Source organism: Molossus molossus, unplaced genomic scaffold (assembly GCF_014108415.1).
Source record: "Molossus molossus isolate mMolMol1 unplaced genomic scaffold, mMolMol1.p scaffold_m16_p_16, whole genome shotgun sequence".
Taxonomy (NCBI): domain Eukaryota; kingdom Metazoa; phylum Chordata; class Mammalia; order Chiroptera; family Molossidae; genus Molossus; species Molossus molossus.
The window spans coordinates 60,262,786-60,280,545 of NW_023425351.1; the positions used below are offsets into that span (position 1 = coordinate 60,262,786).

Sequence of the window (17,760 nt, forward strand, 5' to 3'; positions counted from 1 at the left end):
TTTAGCTTTTTGTTGTCTGGGAAGCTCTTTATATGTCCTTTGATTTTAAATGATAGCTTTGCTGGGTAGAGTAATCTTGGTTGTAGGTTCTTGCTTTTCATCACTTTGAATATTTCTTACCAATCCCTTCTGGCCTGCAAAGTTTCTGTTGAGAAATCAGCTTACCGTTTGTTGGAAGCTCTCTTGCAGGTAACTAACTGCTTTTCTTTTGCTGCATTTAAGGTTCCCTCTTTCTCTTTAATCTTTTGCATTTTAATTATGATGCGTCCTAGTGTGGGCCTCTTTGGGTTCATCTTTTTTGGGACTCTATGCGCTTCCTGGACTTGCATGTCTATTTCCTTTACCAGGTTATGGAAGTTTTCTATCATTATTTTTTTTGTTTGCTTTTTTTTTTGGTATGTGCCCCTAGTGGGAACCGAACATGGGACTCTCTGGTCCACAGGCTGATGCTCCAACCGCTGAGCCAAACTGGCCAGGGCTCCATCATTATTTTTTAAAATAGGTTTTCAGTTTCTTGCTCTATCTCTTTTCCTTCCAGCACCCTCCTGATGTGAATGTTAGTGCACTTGAAGTTGTCCCAGAGGCTCCTTACACTATCCTCATTTTGGGGGATTCTTTTTCTTTTTGCTATTTTGATTAGGTGTTTTTTGCTTACTTACATTTGTTTTGATTCTTGGCTTCATGTGCTCTACTGTTGATTCCCTGTAAATTATTTTTCATTTCAGTTAGTGTATCCTTCATTTCCATCTGTGGTTTAAAAAAATTTTTGTGTGTGTGTGGTTTCCTTGTACTTTCTTATGCTCTCGAAGTTCTCTCTAGGTTCATCGACTCTTCTCCTAAGTTCACTGAGCATCGTTATAACCAGTGTTTTGAACTCTGCATCTAGTAGATTGCTTTTCTCCATTTTATTTAGTAATTTTTCTGGAATTTTGTTTTGTTCTTTCATTTGGAACATGTTTCTATGTCTCCTCAATTTGGCAGCCTCCCTGTGTTTGTTTCTGTGTATTAGGTAGAGCTGCTACGTCTCCTGGGCTTGGTAGAGAGGCCTAATGTAGTAGGGTCCTGTAGGGTCCAGGGGCACAGCCTTCCCATTCACCTGAGCTGGGCACTCCAGGTATACCTCCCCTAGGTGGGCTGTGTTTTTATCCACCACATGTGGGTGTGGCACCAGCCCAGTCCGTGTCTCCATCCCTCCTACCAGTCTCAGTGTGGCTTCTTTATATCCCTAGTTGTAGGACTTCTGCTCAGCTATATTTCAGGCGGTTCTGAATGATGGTTGTTCTGTAGTTTAGTTGTAGTTTTTATGTGGTTATGGGAGGATGCGAGTACCACATTTACCTACGCTGCCGTCTTGACAGGAAGATCTAAATTCTTTCTTTAACACTTTTGGCCCATTGGCTGGAGTCCTCTGCCTGCAGTGCTCAGTGGCCGCGCACCAATGGTCCTCATCTGTTGTCTCTTCTCCCCAGTGTCCAACAAGCACCCGTTCGTGGACAGCAATCTTCTCTACCAGTTCAGAATGAACTTCCGGCGGAGGCGCAGACTCATGGAGCTGCTCAATGAAAAGTCCCCCTCCCAGGACACGCACGACAGTCCATTCTGCCTGAGGAAGCAGAGCCATGACAATCGGAAATCCACCAGTTTTATGTCAGGTAGGTCCGTTCCATTGTGCATTTGATCACGTTTCTGTCTTTTGAGAAGCAGTATAGTAATAACTCCCTTTTGAGAAATCCTGTTCTCTAGCAAATTTTTATGTATTCATAACCAAGAAGTATGCAAAAGGGGAAAAAACACACAACCAAACCGTTCCTGGGGAGTCAAATTAGATGTCATGAAGTCTGTTTTATAAAATGATGTATTGGTCTTATAGAAGGCCTCTCAGGCTCTCACTCAGAACTTATTTACTTGTTATCTATAAACAGTTATTATCATTAGTTATCCAGGATTCTAAATCACAGCATTGAAAAGCAATCTAGTTTAAGGATGAATAAAGATTCCTGAGGGCATACGTAACTAAAAGGCGACCGATTGTCGATCCATTGGGAAAGGTGACACAGCGCAAAGAAGAGCTGTGCAAAGCGGACACAGGACTAAAGCACAGCGCCTGGGACATTACGTGTAAGGTTAAACAGTCTCATGTTGACAGCCAACCCTGCCAGAAATGATGCTGACTGATGTTCTCAAAAATAATTGCACTCATGCAGAAGAGGTTGACTTGATGTGTCATTCTGTGTAAGAGGCCGAGGTGCTTAAACCGGTATCTTAGCTCCTATGGAAACTTGGCATTGACTCTGGTTGGTCTAAAGTCTGGAAGCTCTGAGCTTAACCCCAGGGCGAAATGACCATGGGTGTCTTAGCTATGTATAGGAAGGGACACTTGCGACTCTATTGAGAATTTTCTGTGTCCCTGTCAGTGAGTCAAGCTTGGTTGCAAGAACGTTCTCATTTCATTTTCACAATAACTTGAAGAGGAAAGACTTTTCTTCTCCCCATTTTATGGGTGCCTATGGTGTGGTCTTCCAGCCCTGGCCGGTAGCTCAGTTGGTTAGAGCATCATCCCAATAAACTGGTTTGATCCCCTGTCAGGACACACACAAGAATCACCCCATGAATGCATAAATAAGTGGAACAACAAACTGATATTTCTCTCTCTCTCTCTCTCTTTCTCTAAAATCAATTTTTTAAAAAAGGTTTGTTCTGCAAATTCAGAGTAACCATTCACATTCTCACTTGTACTAAGATTCGCCTGTTTCTTAAATGAGCCCAGCAGCCCTGAATAAGTAATGATGATGAGAAGGAGGATGTAGTAACCATGGTCACCATAAAAGCCAGCTTTCATTTTGTGCTTCTCGCGTGCCAGGCACTAGGCTGAGTTCTCTCCATGGCTTCTGTCCTTCCTCACAGACACCCGGCTCCTCTCCCTGTTGAGAGCCAGCCAACTTGGTGGCAGAGAGAACCAGATCAGCTCATCAAAGCCTCTGTGTCACGTACACTTACAAAGCCTAAGTGTGTGCTGTGTGTTTTAATCTCCTCTTCCGTGGCTCTGCTGGGTCATGCTTTCATACGAAGTCAAGAGGCATTTATTAATACTGTTAGTTCATTATGTGTATAGCCAGCATTTGCTTTACTTCCTTCCACGAATTGCTCAGCGTGGGCTTAGTGGCTCTTGAAGTAACATTTTATGTAGCTGAGTACTTACACGTACATTATATAACCTTGTCCTTGCACCGGTCCTCTGAGATAGCATTATGGTCACTATGTAGTTGGGGAAATTGAGGCTCAGAGAACTGAAGGGAATGGCCTCAGCTTGTGCAGCTGGTAAGTGGCGGAGTTGCTCCTCAGATCCTTGCTCTTCTCACTCTCCAGCCAGAGTGGCTTTTCTGGCACAGGTGACTCATCTCGCTGCGCCTTGCAGCTGAAAGCCCACGTGCTCTAGACACCGAGACCACCACCCTCCGTGACCGTGTGTTTTCCCGCCCACAGTCAGCCCCAGCAAGGAGATCAAGATCGTGTCTGCCGTGAGGAGGAGCAGCATGAGCAGCTGCGGCAGCAGTGGCTACTTCAGCAGCAGCCCCACCCTCAGCAGCAGCCCCCCGGTGCTCTGCAACCCCAAGTCTGGTGAGTAGCTGAAAGGCGGCCCCTTTCTGACTGTGACCTCGGGGGACTTGGGCAGATGTGCGGACTCTGGGGGACTAGTGTGTGGGGATCTTACTGCTGCGTGTCCTTGGGGTCAACACCTGTTGAATGGAAGGGAGAGACGTAGGGTTGGACAGAGGAGAACTGAGCTGCAAGCAATGTCAATGAAGGCTGCAGCTAACCCCGAGGGGAGCTCTAGAGTTGGGAGAGTCCTTCAGAGTTGTGCAAATTTGGGGTGAGGTGGCCAGGCCTTTGTATCCTCATGTTAACCCTCATTAGGTGTTGGCTGCCCCTGGGAGGAGGGTGACCTTGAGCAAGAGAGTTTTGGGCATTGGCAGTCTGAGGGCTCTGTCATTAGCAGTCCCAGCAGCTGGGAGGAGCCCCTCAGTCAGCCCTGCAGGAGGGTTTGAGCAGCACATCAGTATTCCACACAGCAGGGTAACTAGGGATTCCCCAGACTGCAACTGATGCAAAGATCTGTGGCACCCCAGCACCCCTAAGGAAGAAGCATGGTCTGTGTAAACCCAGCGGTACCTACAATTGACTCTTGGTGCCTGGTGGTTTCAAACTCGACTCATCAACCTCTATGGTCTTTACATTCCAGAAAAAATCTAGGTCCAAAGATTGTTGATGAACTTGGACTTAGAAGCAGTTCTCCTTGACCTAATCAGTTCTCCAGTCCCACAGGAACCTGTAACCCATTGAAACTACCACCTTGTCACGGCTTCTTCCCCACCTCCTTCCCAGTATTTGATTGCATGGTCCTGCATGATAATCATTGCCTGGAAAATACCCTCAACTCTGTTTGTTTAGCCCCTGTCCATAGTTCAATATATCACCTTCTGGGAAGAGACTTTGTTCCTTTGTTCATGTTTCCTCATCAGCAGATGCTGGGGATACAAGGATGAGAAGTCATGACCCCTTCCCTCAGTGAACACATCATCTCCTTGGAGAAAAACATCACTATGCATTAGTGAGAATACAGACAAATAGATGATGTTAGAAGGGCTTTAAGAGAAAACTCTGTCATCTAATGCTGTTATGTAGGCAATTGGGTATTTTTTAAATCAAACATTTTTCTTTTTATTTTTGCTGCCTTCCAGAGGGTTAGCCCTAAGAATAAAGTTATAACTTGCATGTGAGTGAAGAAACTTGCTTCCACACTGACTCTGGCTGGAAAATCATGGAGCCCTCCTATGCTACTGGGTTTTTCAGTGAATTGAGTATTTCTGATAAGGTAGAATAAGAAAAGAGAACTATATTCTTAGAAATAGGATGTTTTAAGCCTTGGTAGAAATTTGACAATTATTCTCAAAGTTAGAAGCAAAAGAGTTTGTTTCAAGAAAGGGTAGGTTGTGCTAAGTCATTTTAGTGTTTTTTGGGGGTTTTTTAGTGCATACAGTAGTGGAATATGAGCAAAGTGTTAATTACTTAAATTAACCCATCTTCCCTAAGATGGGTTGTATTGTTGCCTCTTTCTCCTTACTCCTTGGTTCAAAGGGAAAGGTTTACTGATATGCAGGCAGAAAAGAAAGATCAGGTTGCCTTTTTTTGGTGTCTTTAAGGACCAGAACTATCAGGACTTATTGTGGTTCATAAGTCCTACATCTCACCCATACTCTGACAAGCTTCTCCATCATTCTATTTCTATTTTTTTCTTTATTGATTTTAGAGCGAGAGAAAGGGAGAGGGAGAGAAAGATAGAAACATTAATGAGAGAGAACATCAATTGGCTGCCTCCTGCATGCCCCCCACTGGAGATTTGGCCCACAACCTGGGCATGTGTCCTGACCGGGAATCAAACTGGCGACCTCTTGGTGCATGAGTTGATGCTCAACCACTGAACCACACCAGCTGGGCTCCATCATTCTTAAGAGAGATCCCAAGATACAGTGAGTTTATCTGTGATTTTTTTTTTTACTTTTTAAAAAATCATTTTTTATTTTTCAGTTATAGTTGACATACAATATTATATCAGTTTCAGGTGTACACCCCAGTGATTAGACCTTATAAAACTTATTAAATGATCATCCCCAAAAATCTCATACCCATCTGACACCATGCATAGTTATTAGAATATTATTGACTATATTCCTTATGCTGTACTTTACACCCCTGTGACTACACAATAACTACTAATTTGTACTTTTAAATCTCTTCACCTTTTCACCCATCCCCCCCAGCCCCTCCTGTCTGGCTACCATCAAAATATTTTCTATATCTATGTGTCTGTTTCTATTCTGCTTGTTTATTTTGATTTTTAGATTCAGTTATTGATAGATATATATTTATTGCCATTTTATTGTTCATATTTTTAATCTCTTTTTTCTTTTTCTCCTTAAAGAAGATTCTTTAATATATATTTTTTAATCCTTACTTGAGGATACTTTTTCCATTTATCTTTAGATAAAGTGGAAGGGAAGGAGAGAGAGAGAAACATCAATGTGAGAGAAACACATTGACTGACTACCTCCCGCATGACCCCACCAGGGCCGGGGACAAACCACAGCCAATACATGCCCTTGGCTGGAATCAAACCTGTGACTCTGGTCCGTGGGCCAACGCTCTAACCTCTGAGCCAAACCAGCCAGGGGATGGACCCTTTAACATTTCGTGTAATACTGGTTTGATGGTGATGAACTCTTTTTCTCGTCTGGGAAGCTCTTTATCTGACCTTCAATTCTAAATGATAGCTTTGCTGGGTAGTTATCTTGGTTGTAGGTCATTGCTTTTCAGCACTTTGAATATTTCTTGCCATGTCCTTCTGGTCTGCAAAGTTTCTGTTGAGATCAGCTGGCAGTCTTATGGTCGTTCCCTTGTAGGTAACTAACTGCTTTTATTTTGCTGCTTTTAAGATTCTCTCTTTGTCTTTAACCTTTGGCATTAATTATGATGTGTATTGGTGTGGGCTTCTTTGGATTCATCTTGTTTGGGACATTCTGGGCTTCCTGGACTTGTATGTCTATTTCTTTCACCAGGTAAGGGAAATTTTCTGTCATTTTTTCAATTTTTTGCCATCTGCAATAACACGGGTGGACCTGGAGTGTATTATGATAAGTGAGATTAAGTCATACAGAGAAAGATAAATATTATATGATCTTACTTATATGTGGAATCTGAAAAACAAAAACAAACTGAGAGATACAGAGAACAGATCGGTGGTTACCGGAGTTGAGGGGATGGGCTGGGCAAAATGGGAGATCATGGTCAAAAGGTAGAAACTTCTTTTATAAAATAAATCAGTACTGGGGATGTCGTATACAGCATGGTGACTATCATTAATAACATTGCAATGTGTATTTGAAAGTTGCTAAGAGAGTAGGTCTTAAAAGTTCTCATCACAAGAAAATAACATTTGTAACTGTGTGTGGTGAGCCCACTTCTTACCCCCTCCCTGGCCCTCTTTCTTCCCTTTACGCTGCTCCATTTCTTCTTCCTCCCATAGCTCTGTAAGTTAGGTGTAGGCTTATCTATGTTTGCTAATATTTTCTGTCTTCACTCAGCTAGAGTATACACTGTGAGGCAGGGACCTTTCCCCCTTTTGTTCCCCAATGGTCACATCTGAGGCGTGCAGGCAGATACCTGCTGAGAATGAATGAGGGCCCAGAGATGCACCTTGGTTCTGTCTGTGTCTGTCTTACAGTGTTAAAGAGACCCGTCACTTCCGAGGAACTCCTGACTCCCGGAGCACCGTACGCGAGGAAGACGTTCACGGTAGGCTCGTTATTTGGGTTTTCTCCTGTGCTGCTGGTTTTTCTGGGCCATGCCAACATGTCAGTGTGTCCATGTGTATTTTACAGATGGAACTGAAGAAATTTTCCTTTTGTTTATGGCATAATTATACTCGTGGGCCTTCTTGACCCTTAGGCACTAAAATGCTTTAAGTCTTGGCATGATTTATTATTAATGTAAAACTCCTTTTGATGTGTCCTTATAAAAAGATTTCTATTGTGTGATATAATTACAGATTCTAGGGCAATTGGTAGCACAAATAGTCAATAATCCCTTCTGGGTTACAGTTAATTCTAAAAACCATTTAAGACAGTAGGAGAGTCTTTAGGTAGAGAAAGAAAACTGAGGGATAAATTAGTCTAGCATAAGGAATGGTGCTTTTGGCAGTGTTAACACGTCTTGACTGCTCTATGCACCTGATTGGGGAGCACTGCGTACCTTGAGCACCTGACCACCTGCCCCTTTCGGGAGGTCCTTCAGCCTTCCTCCCACCCCTACTGACCCCACTGGTTTTCTCACACAGAATCCACGTGCTCTGTCTGAAAGCACCTCTCCCCTCCCCTTCCCCTGGCCTCTTCCTCAGTCTCTCCACGTCTCCATTGACCTCCTTTTTATTTTATTTACTTACTTATTTTTTTTATCCTCACCCGAGCACATTTTTTCCCCCTTTATCTTCAGATAGAGCAGGAGGGAGAGAGGGAGGAAGAGAAAGAGAGAGAAACATCAATGTGAGAGAGACATATCGACTGGTTGCCACCTACACAACCCCAACCAGGGCTGGGGACAAACTGCAACTGAGGTACATGCCCTTAGCGGGAACCGAACCGGGGTCTCTCCGGACCGCAGGCCGACGCTCCAACCGCTGAGCCAAACCGGCCAGACCTCCATTGACCTCCTTTTTAAACACTTCTCCTCTTCTACCTTTTCTTTATGGACTCGGTGGGGAAGATCTTTGCATACTCATTTACACTGCCAACATCAGTCAAGGACTGGTTCGCATTCTGAGCACCGAGCCGTTACACAGGAGGGTCCCAGTCACAGCCAGTCACTGTGCAAACACACTGCGAGTGCGTCTGCCGCAGGGGAAAGGGTGAACTGAAACTAGGCACGATGAACGGATAACAGCAAACCCTACAGCCAATGAAGTGCCTACAATCTTTGAGAATGTCTGTCGAAGTTTCATTGGTTTCCCTGCCTTTCCTCAGGCTGTAATTATTCAAGAGACAGTTGACTGTATTTTTAAAGTATTTCCTTTTGGTTTTACTTTTTTTTTTTTAATCCTCACCCAAGGATATTCCTCATTTATCTTCAGATAGAGTGGGGCGGGGACGGGGGGGAGAGAAACATTGACTGGCTACCCTCCCGCATGACCCTGACCAGCGCCAGGGACTGTACATGTCCTTGACCAGAATCCAACCCACAGCTCTGGTCCGCAGGCCAATGCTCTAACCGCTGAGCCAAATGGGCCGGGGCTCTTTTTGGTTTAAAATTTCAGTGCCGGCATTGCTAGGACTTGATTGTGACTATTTTGTCTGTACTTCAGTTACTGACATGTCTGGGAGCCACCCAGGGGACGGAACTGCCATTTCTAAGAGCAGTTCTGTGGGAAAAGTCACCCTCTGGTTGCAGATACCTTTTGGATCAGCATCTACTTGTAAATTGTGAACTTTGTGGACTTTTCACTTTCTTTGGTTGGTAGAGAAAGCCAAGGCTCTTCGTATTTGTCAGCAGTAGTCATTTAAATTGTTACTTGAGACCACAGTGACGCAGCAGGAGCATCAAGAAAATGTCATTTAGATTTAGAGAAAAGGAGCAAACGCAGTAAAAATGGGGTCTGGAGAGAAGGTTCAACCACGTGGCGAAGACGCTCTGAGCTTCCCACTGAACCCTGATGGGACATTGCCGAGCAGCCTGGGAGCGAGGCGCCGCGCCTGGTTGGTTGTGCACTGAGTAGTGCCCTCCCAGAAGAGGCTGCCTTTTGCCAAACAAGTGTTTCTTGACCGCATCTTCTGCATCCGTGGGCCTGTGTTTGCCAGAGAAGCAGAGTGTTCCCTCCGCTCCCTTGCCGGGTGGAGATGGGGCAGAACAGACTTGCCCGGATAACAGCAAACTGCAGTGCCCCCTGGGCCAGCTTTCTCACTCTGGGAAGGGCAGGCGGGTTGCCAGGCCGTCTGCTGGCTGCTCATTGTGGTTCTCCTCTGCAGATCGTCGGTGACGCTGTTGGCTGGGGCTTCGTGGTGCGAGGGAGTAAGCCATGCCACATCCAGGCCGTGGACCCCAGTGGCCCTGCGGCAGCGGCGGGAATGAAGGTACCTCCCACAGAGCGGTGTCGGAAGACCTCCCGCTTCAGTTTACTGTTGGTCCATCTGTGCTTTCGCACCCTCAGTGTTCGCTCCCAAATTTTTTCAAGTCTCCTCTTCCCTTTCTGAATGGGGTTGAAAGGGAGCCAAGAGCATCTGATGTGGCAACTGGGAGGAAGCGTTTTCCTAGCCCTCTCGTTGTGCCTCCCTGTCTCCAAAGCACCGTGGTTGTTCACATTTCTTCCCTTCACCAACACTGAGTGTGAAAACAAAAGGTTTCTGTTTGCTGAAATCTGATATAATAACTCTCCTACCTCTGTTCTGTGTGGAGCGCGTCCCCGCGGGAGGCGAACTGGGTTCACGGCCGGGCTCTGCGGGTCCCCAGCCCACTGGCTCTGAGAAAGTCCGAGTTCCGTGCGGCTCCGCGCCAGTGTCCTCCTTTCTGGAACGACAGCCGTATTACCTCGGAAGTTTTAGGAATTAAATACGTAGAAACACTTGATGAAGTACAAAGAACTACACAAATATAAAAAAATAGAATGAATTGTGTAAGATTTTTTAAAAGAATGTTTACGTCTTTTTAGTACCAAAGTAGTACATATATAGTCAAGAAAATTTGGAAAATAACAAACAGAAAAAGAAATTATAGTTGTTTGTAATCTTTCCTTGCTCAGAGACAACCACCGTTAACATTTTAAACAGTTTTATTGAAGTGTAAAACACATACAATACAGTGTAGCACTGTTAACATTTTGATCTCTATGCTTCCAGACTTCTTGTATATATGTATGCATATACACATATGTGCATATACATCAGTGTATACACACACACACATTGTTTTTTATTTATACCAAAATATGATACAAGAGGATGTTGAGTGCATTGCTTTTCTGCTTGAAAACACCTTTATCTAGCAAGTGTGTGTGTGTGTGTGTGTGTGTGTGTGTGTGTGTGTTTCTGTCGTCTGTAAAACATTCCACAGAGGAAGTTTATCTCTTGATTGGGACCATGGCAGGACGCAGAACGCTCGAAAGCGACAGATCATTCCCCTGTCACTCCAGTTGCGTCCTCTCCCGTCCATGCTTCTAGAGCAGCAGCCCAGTGAAGCAACAGGCCTGACTTGGATCTGCCCAGCTCTGATTTCCAGCACCTTCCCTCTGGCATTGCTCTTTCCACTGGGAAAGAAAGGTGGGCACAGAGGCTGGCGCACAGGAGCCCAGAGCACAGGTCACCGCAGTCTGGGTAATCAGCGCTGGTGTGACTAGGGGCTGACTCTGCCCACCCCTACCCCACCCCGGCCAGTCTGAACCCTGGTTCATACCTGCAGCACAGGCTCCCAGGGCGGTGCTCTGCCCAAGGCCTCGAAGCCTTGCTGGCTAAGGTGGCCTGTGTTAGAGTCCCTGCCCACCTCCTTCGTTCTGCGGTGGGCACAGCACCAGAGGGACCCAGAGCAGGAAAGTTGGCCAGGAGCATAAAGGGCGAGCGTTTGTATCTGTGCCGAGGCCGATTTTTTTTCATTTTCTAATGGAACTCTTGGCTATGGGAAGGGTTTTATATTTTATTTCCACAGTAAAGTACTAGTATAAATTATTGTTGGCACAGCGCTTTAGTCCTGAGCATACACTCACTTGCCCGTGGGACTTTGACTTAAGCTCGTTTCCTTTGTGGAAAGCAAAGCATTTCTATTGCGGCAAAGGACCTTGTTTTGCTTGGCCAATTGTATTTAATTGACTTTAGTGCATTATCATTGATGAACATGCATAATTGTTCTAGGCATTGTCTATTGACTAAGTAATTAACTCCTTAATGTATATACTCTGATAGATGGGCAACCTGGTATATTTTTTTCCAATTCCATAAGCTCATATTTCACATGGTTTATATTCTTAGTTTCTTAGGGCTTGTACAATAGTTTTCATATGTTGTAGAGCAGTATAGAATTTACTAGAGCAACACTTCCAACATTGTGCTGCACAGCTCTCTTGTCCAGCAAAATATCCTGTCCTGAGCTTCTGTGATCAAGACAGTTTTATTTTATTTTTTTTAATTATTTTTTTCTTCATTGCTTTTAGAGAGAGGAAGGGAGAGGGAGAGGGAGATAGAAACATCGATGAGAGAGAACATCGATTGGCTGCCTCCTGCATGCCCCTGCCCCAGGGATTTGGCCCACAACCTGGGCATGTGCCCTGACCGGGAATCGAACTACTGACCTCTTGGTGCATGGGTCGATGCTCAACCACTGAGCCACACCGGCTGGGCTAGACAGTTTTTTATACTTTATTCTTCTCTTGGAAATTTATAAAGCACATTAGCATATTATAACTTCCGTTACATCCAGTAAGAGGGAAAACTGTTTAAATTGCCTATCACAACATTTTATCATTTGATAGAAACACACCAGTGGAATCTTAAGATAAGCACTATAACTGATCCAATCTGCTTTTGGTCAAACTCTGTATTGGAATGAATATACTGTATAAATATAGTTTTGTTTTGTTTTTTCATTTAATTTTTTCCATCACCATTTATCCCCTCTAGGCCCTCTTCCACCTCCCACCAACCTCCCCCACCAAGATATAGTTTTTAATTGTACTGTTGGTTAAATAAAAATGGCCAGGACTACCATTCCCTTCTATCTACTTTACCTGTGTGTATTCATTTATATTGCCTAGTACATTATTTTCTTATAGAAAACACTGAGTACAGTATTTTCTGTTCTGTCATATGTATTGGTTATAGAATAACTCCACTTAATATAAAGAGCCATCTGTATAATCTGATCCTACAAGCTTGTTTCCACCAACCTGTCCCATCAGCACAGCCCACGGGTGGGAAGCTGCAGGCTGGAGTGTCTGTGCGGGGCGGGGCGGGGCGGGGCATGGCTGCTGGCCCACCCGCAGGAGCATGCCTGAGTTGGGCCGTGACGGAGCTGCTGGTCTGGCTGCTAGCGATTGTCCATAATTCTGGCCAGAAGCTTCCTCTTTGCACCTCTGACTGGCAAGAGCCAGCCCAGGACAGTGTAGGGGCTTCACTTTGCCTTCCTTGTCACCTCCGCACTGGACACCCCCTCTCAGATCACGCCGGCTTTGTCCTGCTTTCCTGCGTGAACAATGCCCTGCAGGTGGGCTTCGGGGCTTTGCATCCCACGGGATTCTTCTATTTTCACCGAGGCTGCTTAACTTCGCCGCTTTACTTACCAAAACCAGATGATTTTGCAACTGAGTTTCTCTGTGTCCCATTTCTCTTTTATTTCTTCTACTTACAAGGATAGGAAAGTTGTTGTTTTAAGCATATTCTTTTTTAAACATACATTTTTCCTTTATTGCTTTTAAGAGAGAGGAAGAGAGAGATACATTGATCGGCTGCCTCCTGCATGCCCCCTGATGGGGATCGAGCCTGAAGCCCGGCATGTGCCTGACTGGGAGTGGAACCCGGACCTCTTGGTGCACAGGATAATGCTCACTCACGGAGCCACACCAGCTGCCCAGGGATAGGAAAGTTTTAAGATGTGGGTCACCAGTGTGCAGCAAGGACAGGCCTCAGACTGCCCAGGCTGGCTGCCATGACACTTCCAGACCTTTCCGGACCCAAAGGAGAGCTCTTTGCCTGTTTTAAATGGATGATGAGGGGAGAGAGACCCTGGCGTACATATTAACATTTACATCTTTAGAAAGTCTGGAAGAACTTCAGAGAAAATGTGTCCTTAGTGAGAGGAATAAGATCTATCTCCATCCTTTTCCGGGTTGGAACAGAGAAATCTGTGGCCTTTGTGCCCAGGCCACCTGGCCCGGTGCCTCCAGGTAGTTCATGCTGCCCCCTCTACACAGCTGCCAGGCTGGGGGGCTGGAAAGGCAGCTAATCTGCAGGGCAGGGCTGTTGAGATGTAGGTGACTGCAGAGCAGGGAGGGTTCTCACTTGCCCTCAGTTGTAAATGGAATTGAGTTTAGATGTTTTAGTCAAATACTAGACTTTTACACTATCTCAAGCTTGTTTGAAAATTTTACCTTTGGCCCTGGCTGGGTAGCCCACTTGGTTGAGCATCGTCCCAATATGCCAAAGTTGTGGCTTTGATCCCTGGTCAGGACACCTACAAGAATCAACCAATAAATGCATAAATAAGTGGAGCAACAGATCAATGTTTTGCGCTCTCTCTCTCTCCTTCTCTCTAAAAATCAATTTAAAATTTTTTTTTAAAGGAAAGAAAACTTGCCTTTACTGCACTTTGTTTTTCTCTTCCCTGCCAATAATCTTCTCTTCATCAGTAGTAGCACATTTGTTCCCAGAGACCAAAAAAGAAGCAGATGTTACAAGAGGCTTCAAACTAACCTTATCGTTAGTGTTGTCTGCATCAAGACCCACATAAAAGAGAGAGCGATTGATTACAGTTCTAATGAGGTGCTGTATCATTTCATACTGCTTCCTTCCTATGCCCTTTGATATTCTCCCTGTCTTCCCTAGTTACTCTTTATCATATTATCCTGTCTGAGTTTTTAAAAAACATCATATGTATCAGAATCTGATAATAGTACTTAGATGTTTCATATCTATATGTCCCCAGGAGCTCCACAGTGTAGGAACCTTGTCTGCCTTGACTGCAATATTTCTAGAACTTAGCACAGTTCCTGGCATTCAGTAAGTGCTGGAAGCAAATGTGTTGAGTAATCCAATGGATGGGTATTTTAATAGAAAGGCTAAGAAATTCACTCATGAACACCTGTGTTGAGTCCTACATATTTCATGCACCTTATCTCTTATTGTTCTTACAGCTCCTGAGGGTGGGTGGGTCATGTTCTCCCTACTTTGCAAATGAGGAAACCAAAATCCAGTTCATCTCTTAAACAAGGTCACCCAGCTTGAAAATGTCACAGCTAGATTCAAACCTGGTCTTTATCCCAAAGCCCTAATAATGCTTCCTATTGCATTATTTAAAAGCAACAACAACAAACCATGAGGCAGAGCTCAATAGGTGATATGGTCCAATGCAACCCTCAGCCCCTTGTAAACTGCTCAGGGATGCATGACCTGTCCTGCCTCTGGCATGGAGAATTTGTATTCGATTCAAAAGGAATTGTTAGCACGATCATGTGGTCACCTGAGCCAGCTTGCAGAAGACAGCATAAATCATTTTTATGTTGGCACCAGCCCCTTACTTGAGTCAGGACTAGAACTTACAGGGCCATCCTAGTAAAAGATGCAAAATACTCACTTTTCTTAGTTTAATCAAACACCTGTGAGAGCAAACCACTCAGCCTTCAGACTGTGAAGGAATTTGAGCTGCATTTACAAAAAAAGAACAAAAGATATTCTTGCTGTTTTCTGGCAAGTTTTTTTTTTTTTTTCTAGTGGGAATAATTAAAGCCTATGAGAAAGTATTCAAGTTTTCGGGCAACCCACTGCCAACTGCGAGGGATTTCCAAACTCCTGGTTTTTTTCCTTGTTTCCTGCTGGGATGAATTGATGGATGTGGACTTCTGGGGCCTCTTTTCTCCCTTTGTTTCTTGGCATATTTACGTAGAAACAGAACTACCTGTCAGAGCAGGAGATTAGTGGCCATTGTGTTCTCCTCTTCCCCTTCAAATTTTTTATTTCTCGCACAGAGGAAAATGTCAAAATCCTGCTGTTGGCCTTTCCTTCCCATGGAGACAAACCTGTATATGGAATGGGATTTTCTTCCTGCGTCAAAACAGCCCAGGTTGGGCAAAGCACGTGAAGTTTCTAATGAAGTTAGCCAGGACCGTTTGGGCACTGAGACAGCAAACTGTGGGATGATGATCAGCACAGAGGGAAGCGAACATGCACTCTGTGATGTTTTAGAAGCAGCTCCTTCCCAGTGGAGTTCAGGAACGTCGTCTGCGGAGGGAAGGTGTCTGTTGTGCTAGCGGAGCTACTAGTTACTGTTTCTCAGTCAACAGAAAGTGATTGGTCGGTGTTCTTTTGCTCACCACTGGGCATACCTGAAAGGGGACAGATGGCCCCTTCTAAGGGCCTCAGCCAGATCCCTTGTCTGCTCAGATCCCTCCTGTGCTCTGTGCCCATCCTCCAAGTCCGACTGCCAGCCCTAGAGAAGACGGGGCAGCCCTGCACAGCTCTTTGCTCAATCGGTGTTCATTCACCACCTGTCATGTGCCAAACATGATGCTAGGCCTTCATGGGATTTACAGTCTAGAGAGGGAAAGAGACCTCAATCAGATAACTCCCCCCTGAACATCGAATTATAAACTGAGGGCAGAGCTAGGGAGAAAAGGGCCCGTGCTTCCGGTTTTTGCAGGACAGTGGGAGGGGTGCCAGGGAGCACCTCCCCGAGGAAAGGGCGCTTGAGCCGAGAGCTAAGGAATGAACAGAAGTCAGCTAGGCCTACGCATGTCTGTGCACTGTGTGTGTGCCTGGGGGTTGTGTGTACCTGTGTGTGTACATGCTGTAGTGTGTTCGCATGTGTACAGGTGCACACATGCACACACGCACAGAGGGTTGATTCCGTGGAGAAGAAACCCAGAGGGAGTGTGGTTCCTTCGGGAAAAAGAGTGGAGCCGTGACTAGGTTTCGGGGCGGAGAGAACTGTGGACGGAGGGCAGCGGGGAGTTCGGGCAGCGTCGCTCAACCTTTTTGTGATGATCTTCCCCTAAAGGAGCCTTTTTAAGACATTTTCTTTCTTAATTATCCTTCCCCATGAAATTTGGGTACTACAGCTATGCCTCCAGGTGCAAAGTCGGGGAACACTCCTCCCCGCACGCCACCCCCGCACACCACCAGACTGGCCTGAAGCTGAGACAGTCAGAGCTGTCCCAACCAGGGCCGGGCAGCTCTTTCCAAAGCTGCACTCCTGGATTATTCGTGACCAATCCAAGTATCCCGGAAAGTGAAGATAAATATGATAGTGTCTTCACTGTCACCACTGGTGTGTGACTTACAGAAGATTCCATAAATTGGGGCCATGTATCAGCTCTAACTAGGTTCCATTATGAGTGACATAAAATCCTCCGAAACAATGGTTGAGACTAGTATTTCTTTGTCACGTAAAAGCCGGAAGGCAGTCCGGCCACCGTTCAGATATGTCTCTGTGGTCTCCGATCTATTTTGCAGTTTCACTTTGCTCAGCTGCCATTCCCAAGGTTACTTCATGGTCCAGGATGGCTGCTGGACTCTACCCCTTAGGTTTGCATTCCAGTCACTCCTAAAGGAAGAGGGGAAACAGAAGGGCACTCTTCCTCCTTTAAAGGTACATCCTGGAAGTTGCACACACTACTTCTGTTTATATCTCATTGGCCGGAACATACCCACACATTGCCACACTTAGCTGCAAGGGAACCTGGGAAATGTTGAGTTACCCCGTTCTGGGTAACTGTCTGAGTTGTGTCCCCACAATAAAGACATATTGAAGACCTAATCTCCAGTACCTAAAAATGTGATCTTATTTGGAAATAGAGTCTTGACAGAGGTAGTCAAGTTAAGATAAGGGTCATTAGGTTAATCCAATATGAGTGGTGTACTTAAAAAAGAGGAGGGAAATTTGGAAATAGAGAGAGAGAGATGCACAGAAGAATGACACCATGAAAATACATGGAGAAGGTGGCCACGTGACTGGAGCGATGCATCTATAAGCCAAGGGAGGTCAAGGATTGTCAGTAAACACAAGGAGCTGGAAGATGCAAGGAAGGGCTCGCCCCTAGAGCCATCAGAGAGAGCACGACCCTGCTGATGCCTAATTACATACTTCTATTGTTATGATAGTGCTGGGAACTAATACAGTGGCCATGTGTCCAGAAAAAAACGGAGGTTCTATTAATAAAGAGGGAGGGGACAATTGATACTGGAGACAACTTCTGTCACTGACTAGAAAAAGTTGTATAAGCATCTTTCAGCAGATAGTTGTTGCGGGTCTATTGCATGTAAAGTCCTGTGGGGATCCAGTGTTGGCAAAACCAGTGAGGTCCCCGCCCTCATGGAGCTTCGAGTCTAGTGATGGATCAGAGTCTGATTAGTCACACAAATATTTACTTATACATTGCGATATGTATGTTTGGCAGGAACATTACTGGGTGCAAGACTTGGGGTCTCAGAAAAAATTTTTGTATGTCCGCACAGTTCATTT

General features: G+C 45.1%; 1 protein-coding gene across 1 annotated transcript in view; it reads left to right on the forward strand.

The window, feature by feature from the left end:
* Positions 1 to 17,760, forward strand: part of DEPTOR (DEP domain containing MTOR interacting protein) — a 130,420-nt gene that overhangs the window by 93,103 nt on the left and 19,557 nt on the right. The window contains exons 5-8 of the mRNA XM_036264216.1: positions 1,470 to 1,652; positions 3,484 to 3,618; positions 7,280 to 7,350; positions 9,573 to 9,677. Coding sequence (XP_036120109.1) covers positions 1,470 to 1,652; positions 3,484 to 3,618; positions 7,280 to 7,350; positions 9,573 to 9,677 — 494 coding nt within the window. The remainder of the gene's footprint in view (positions 1 to 1,469; positions 1,653 to 3,483; positions 3,619 to 7,279; positions 7,351 to 9,572; positions 9,678 to 17,760) is intronic.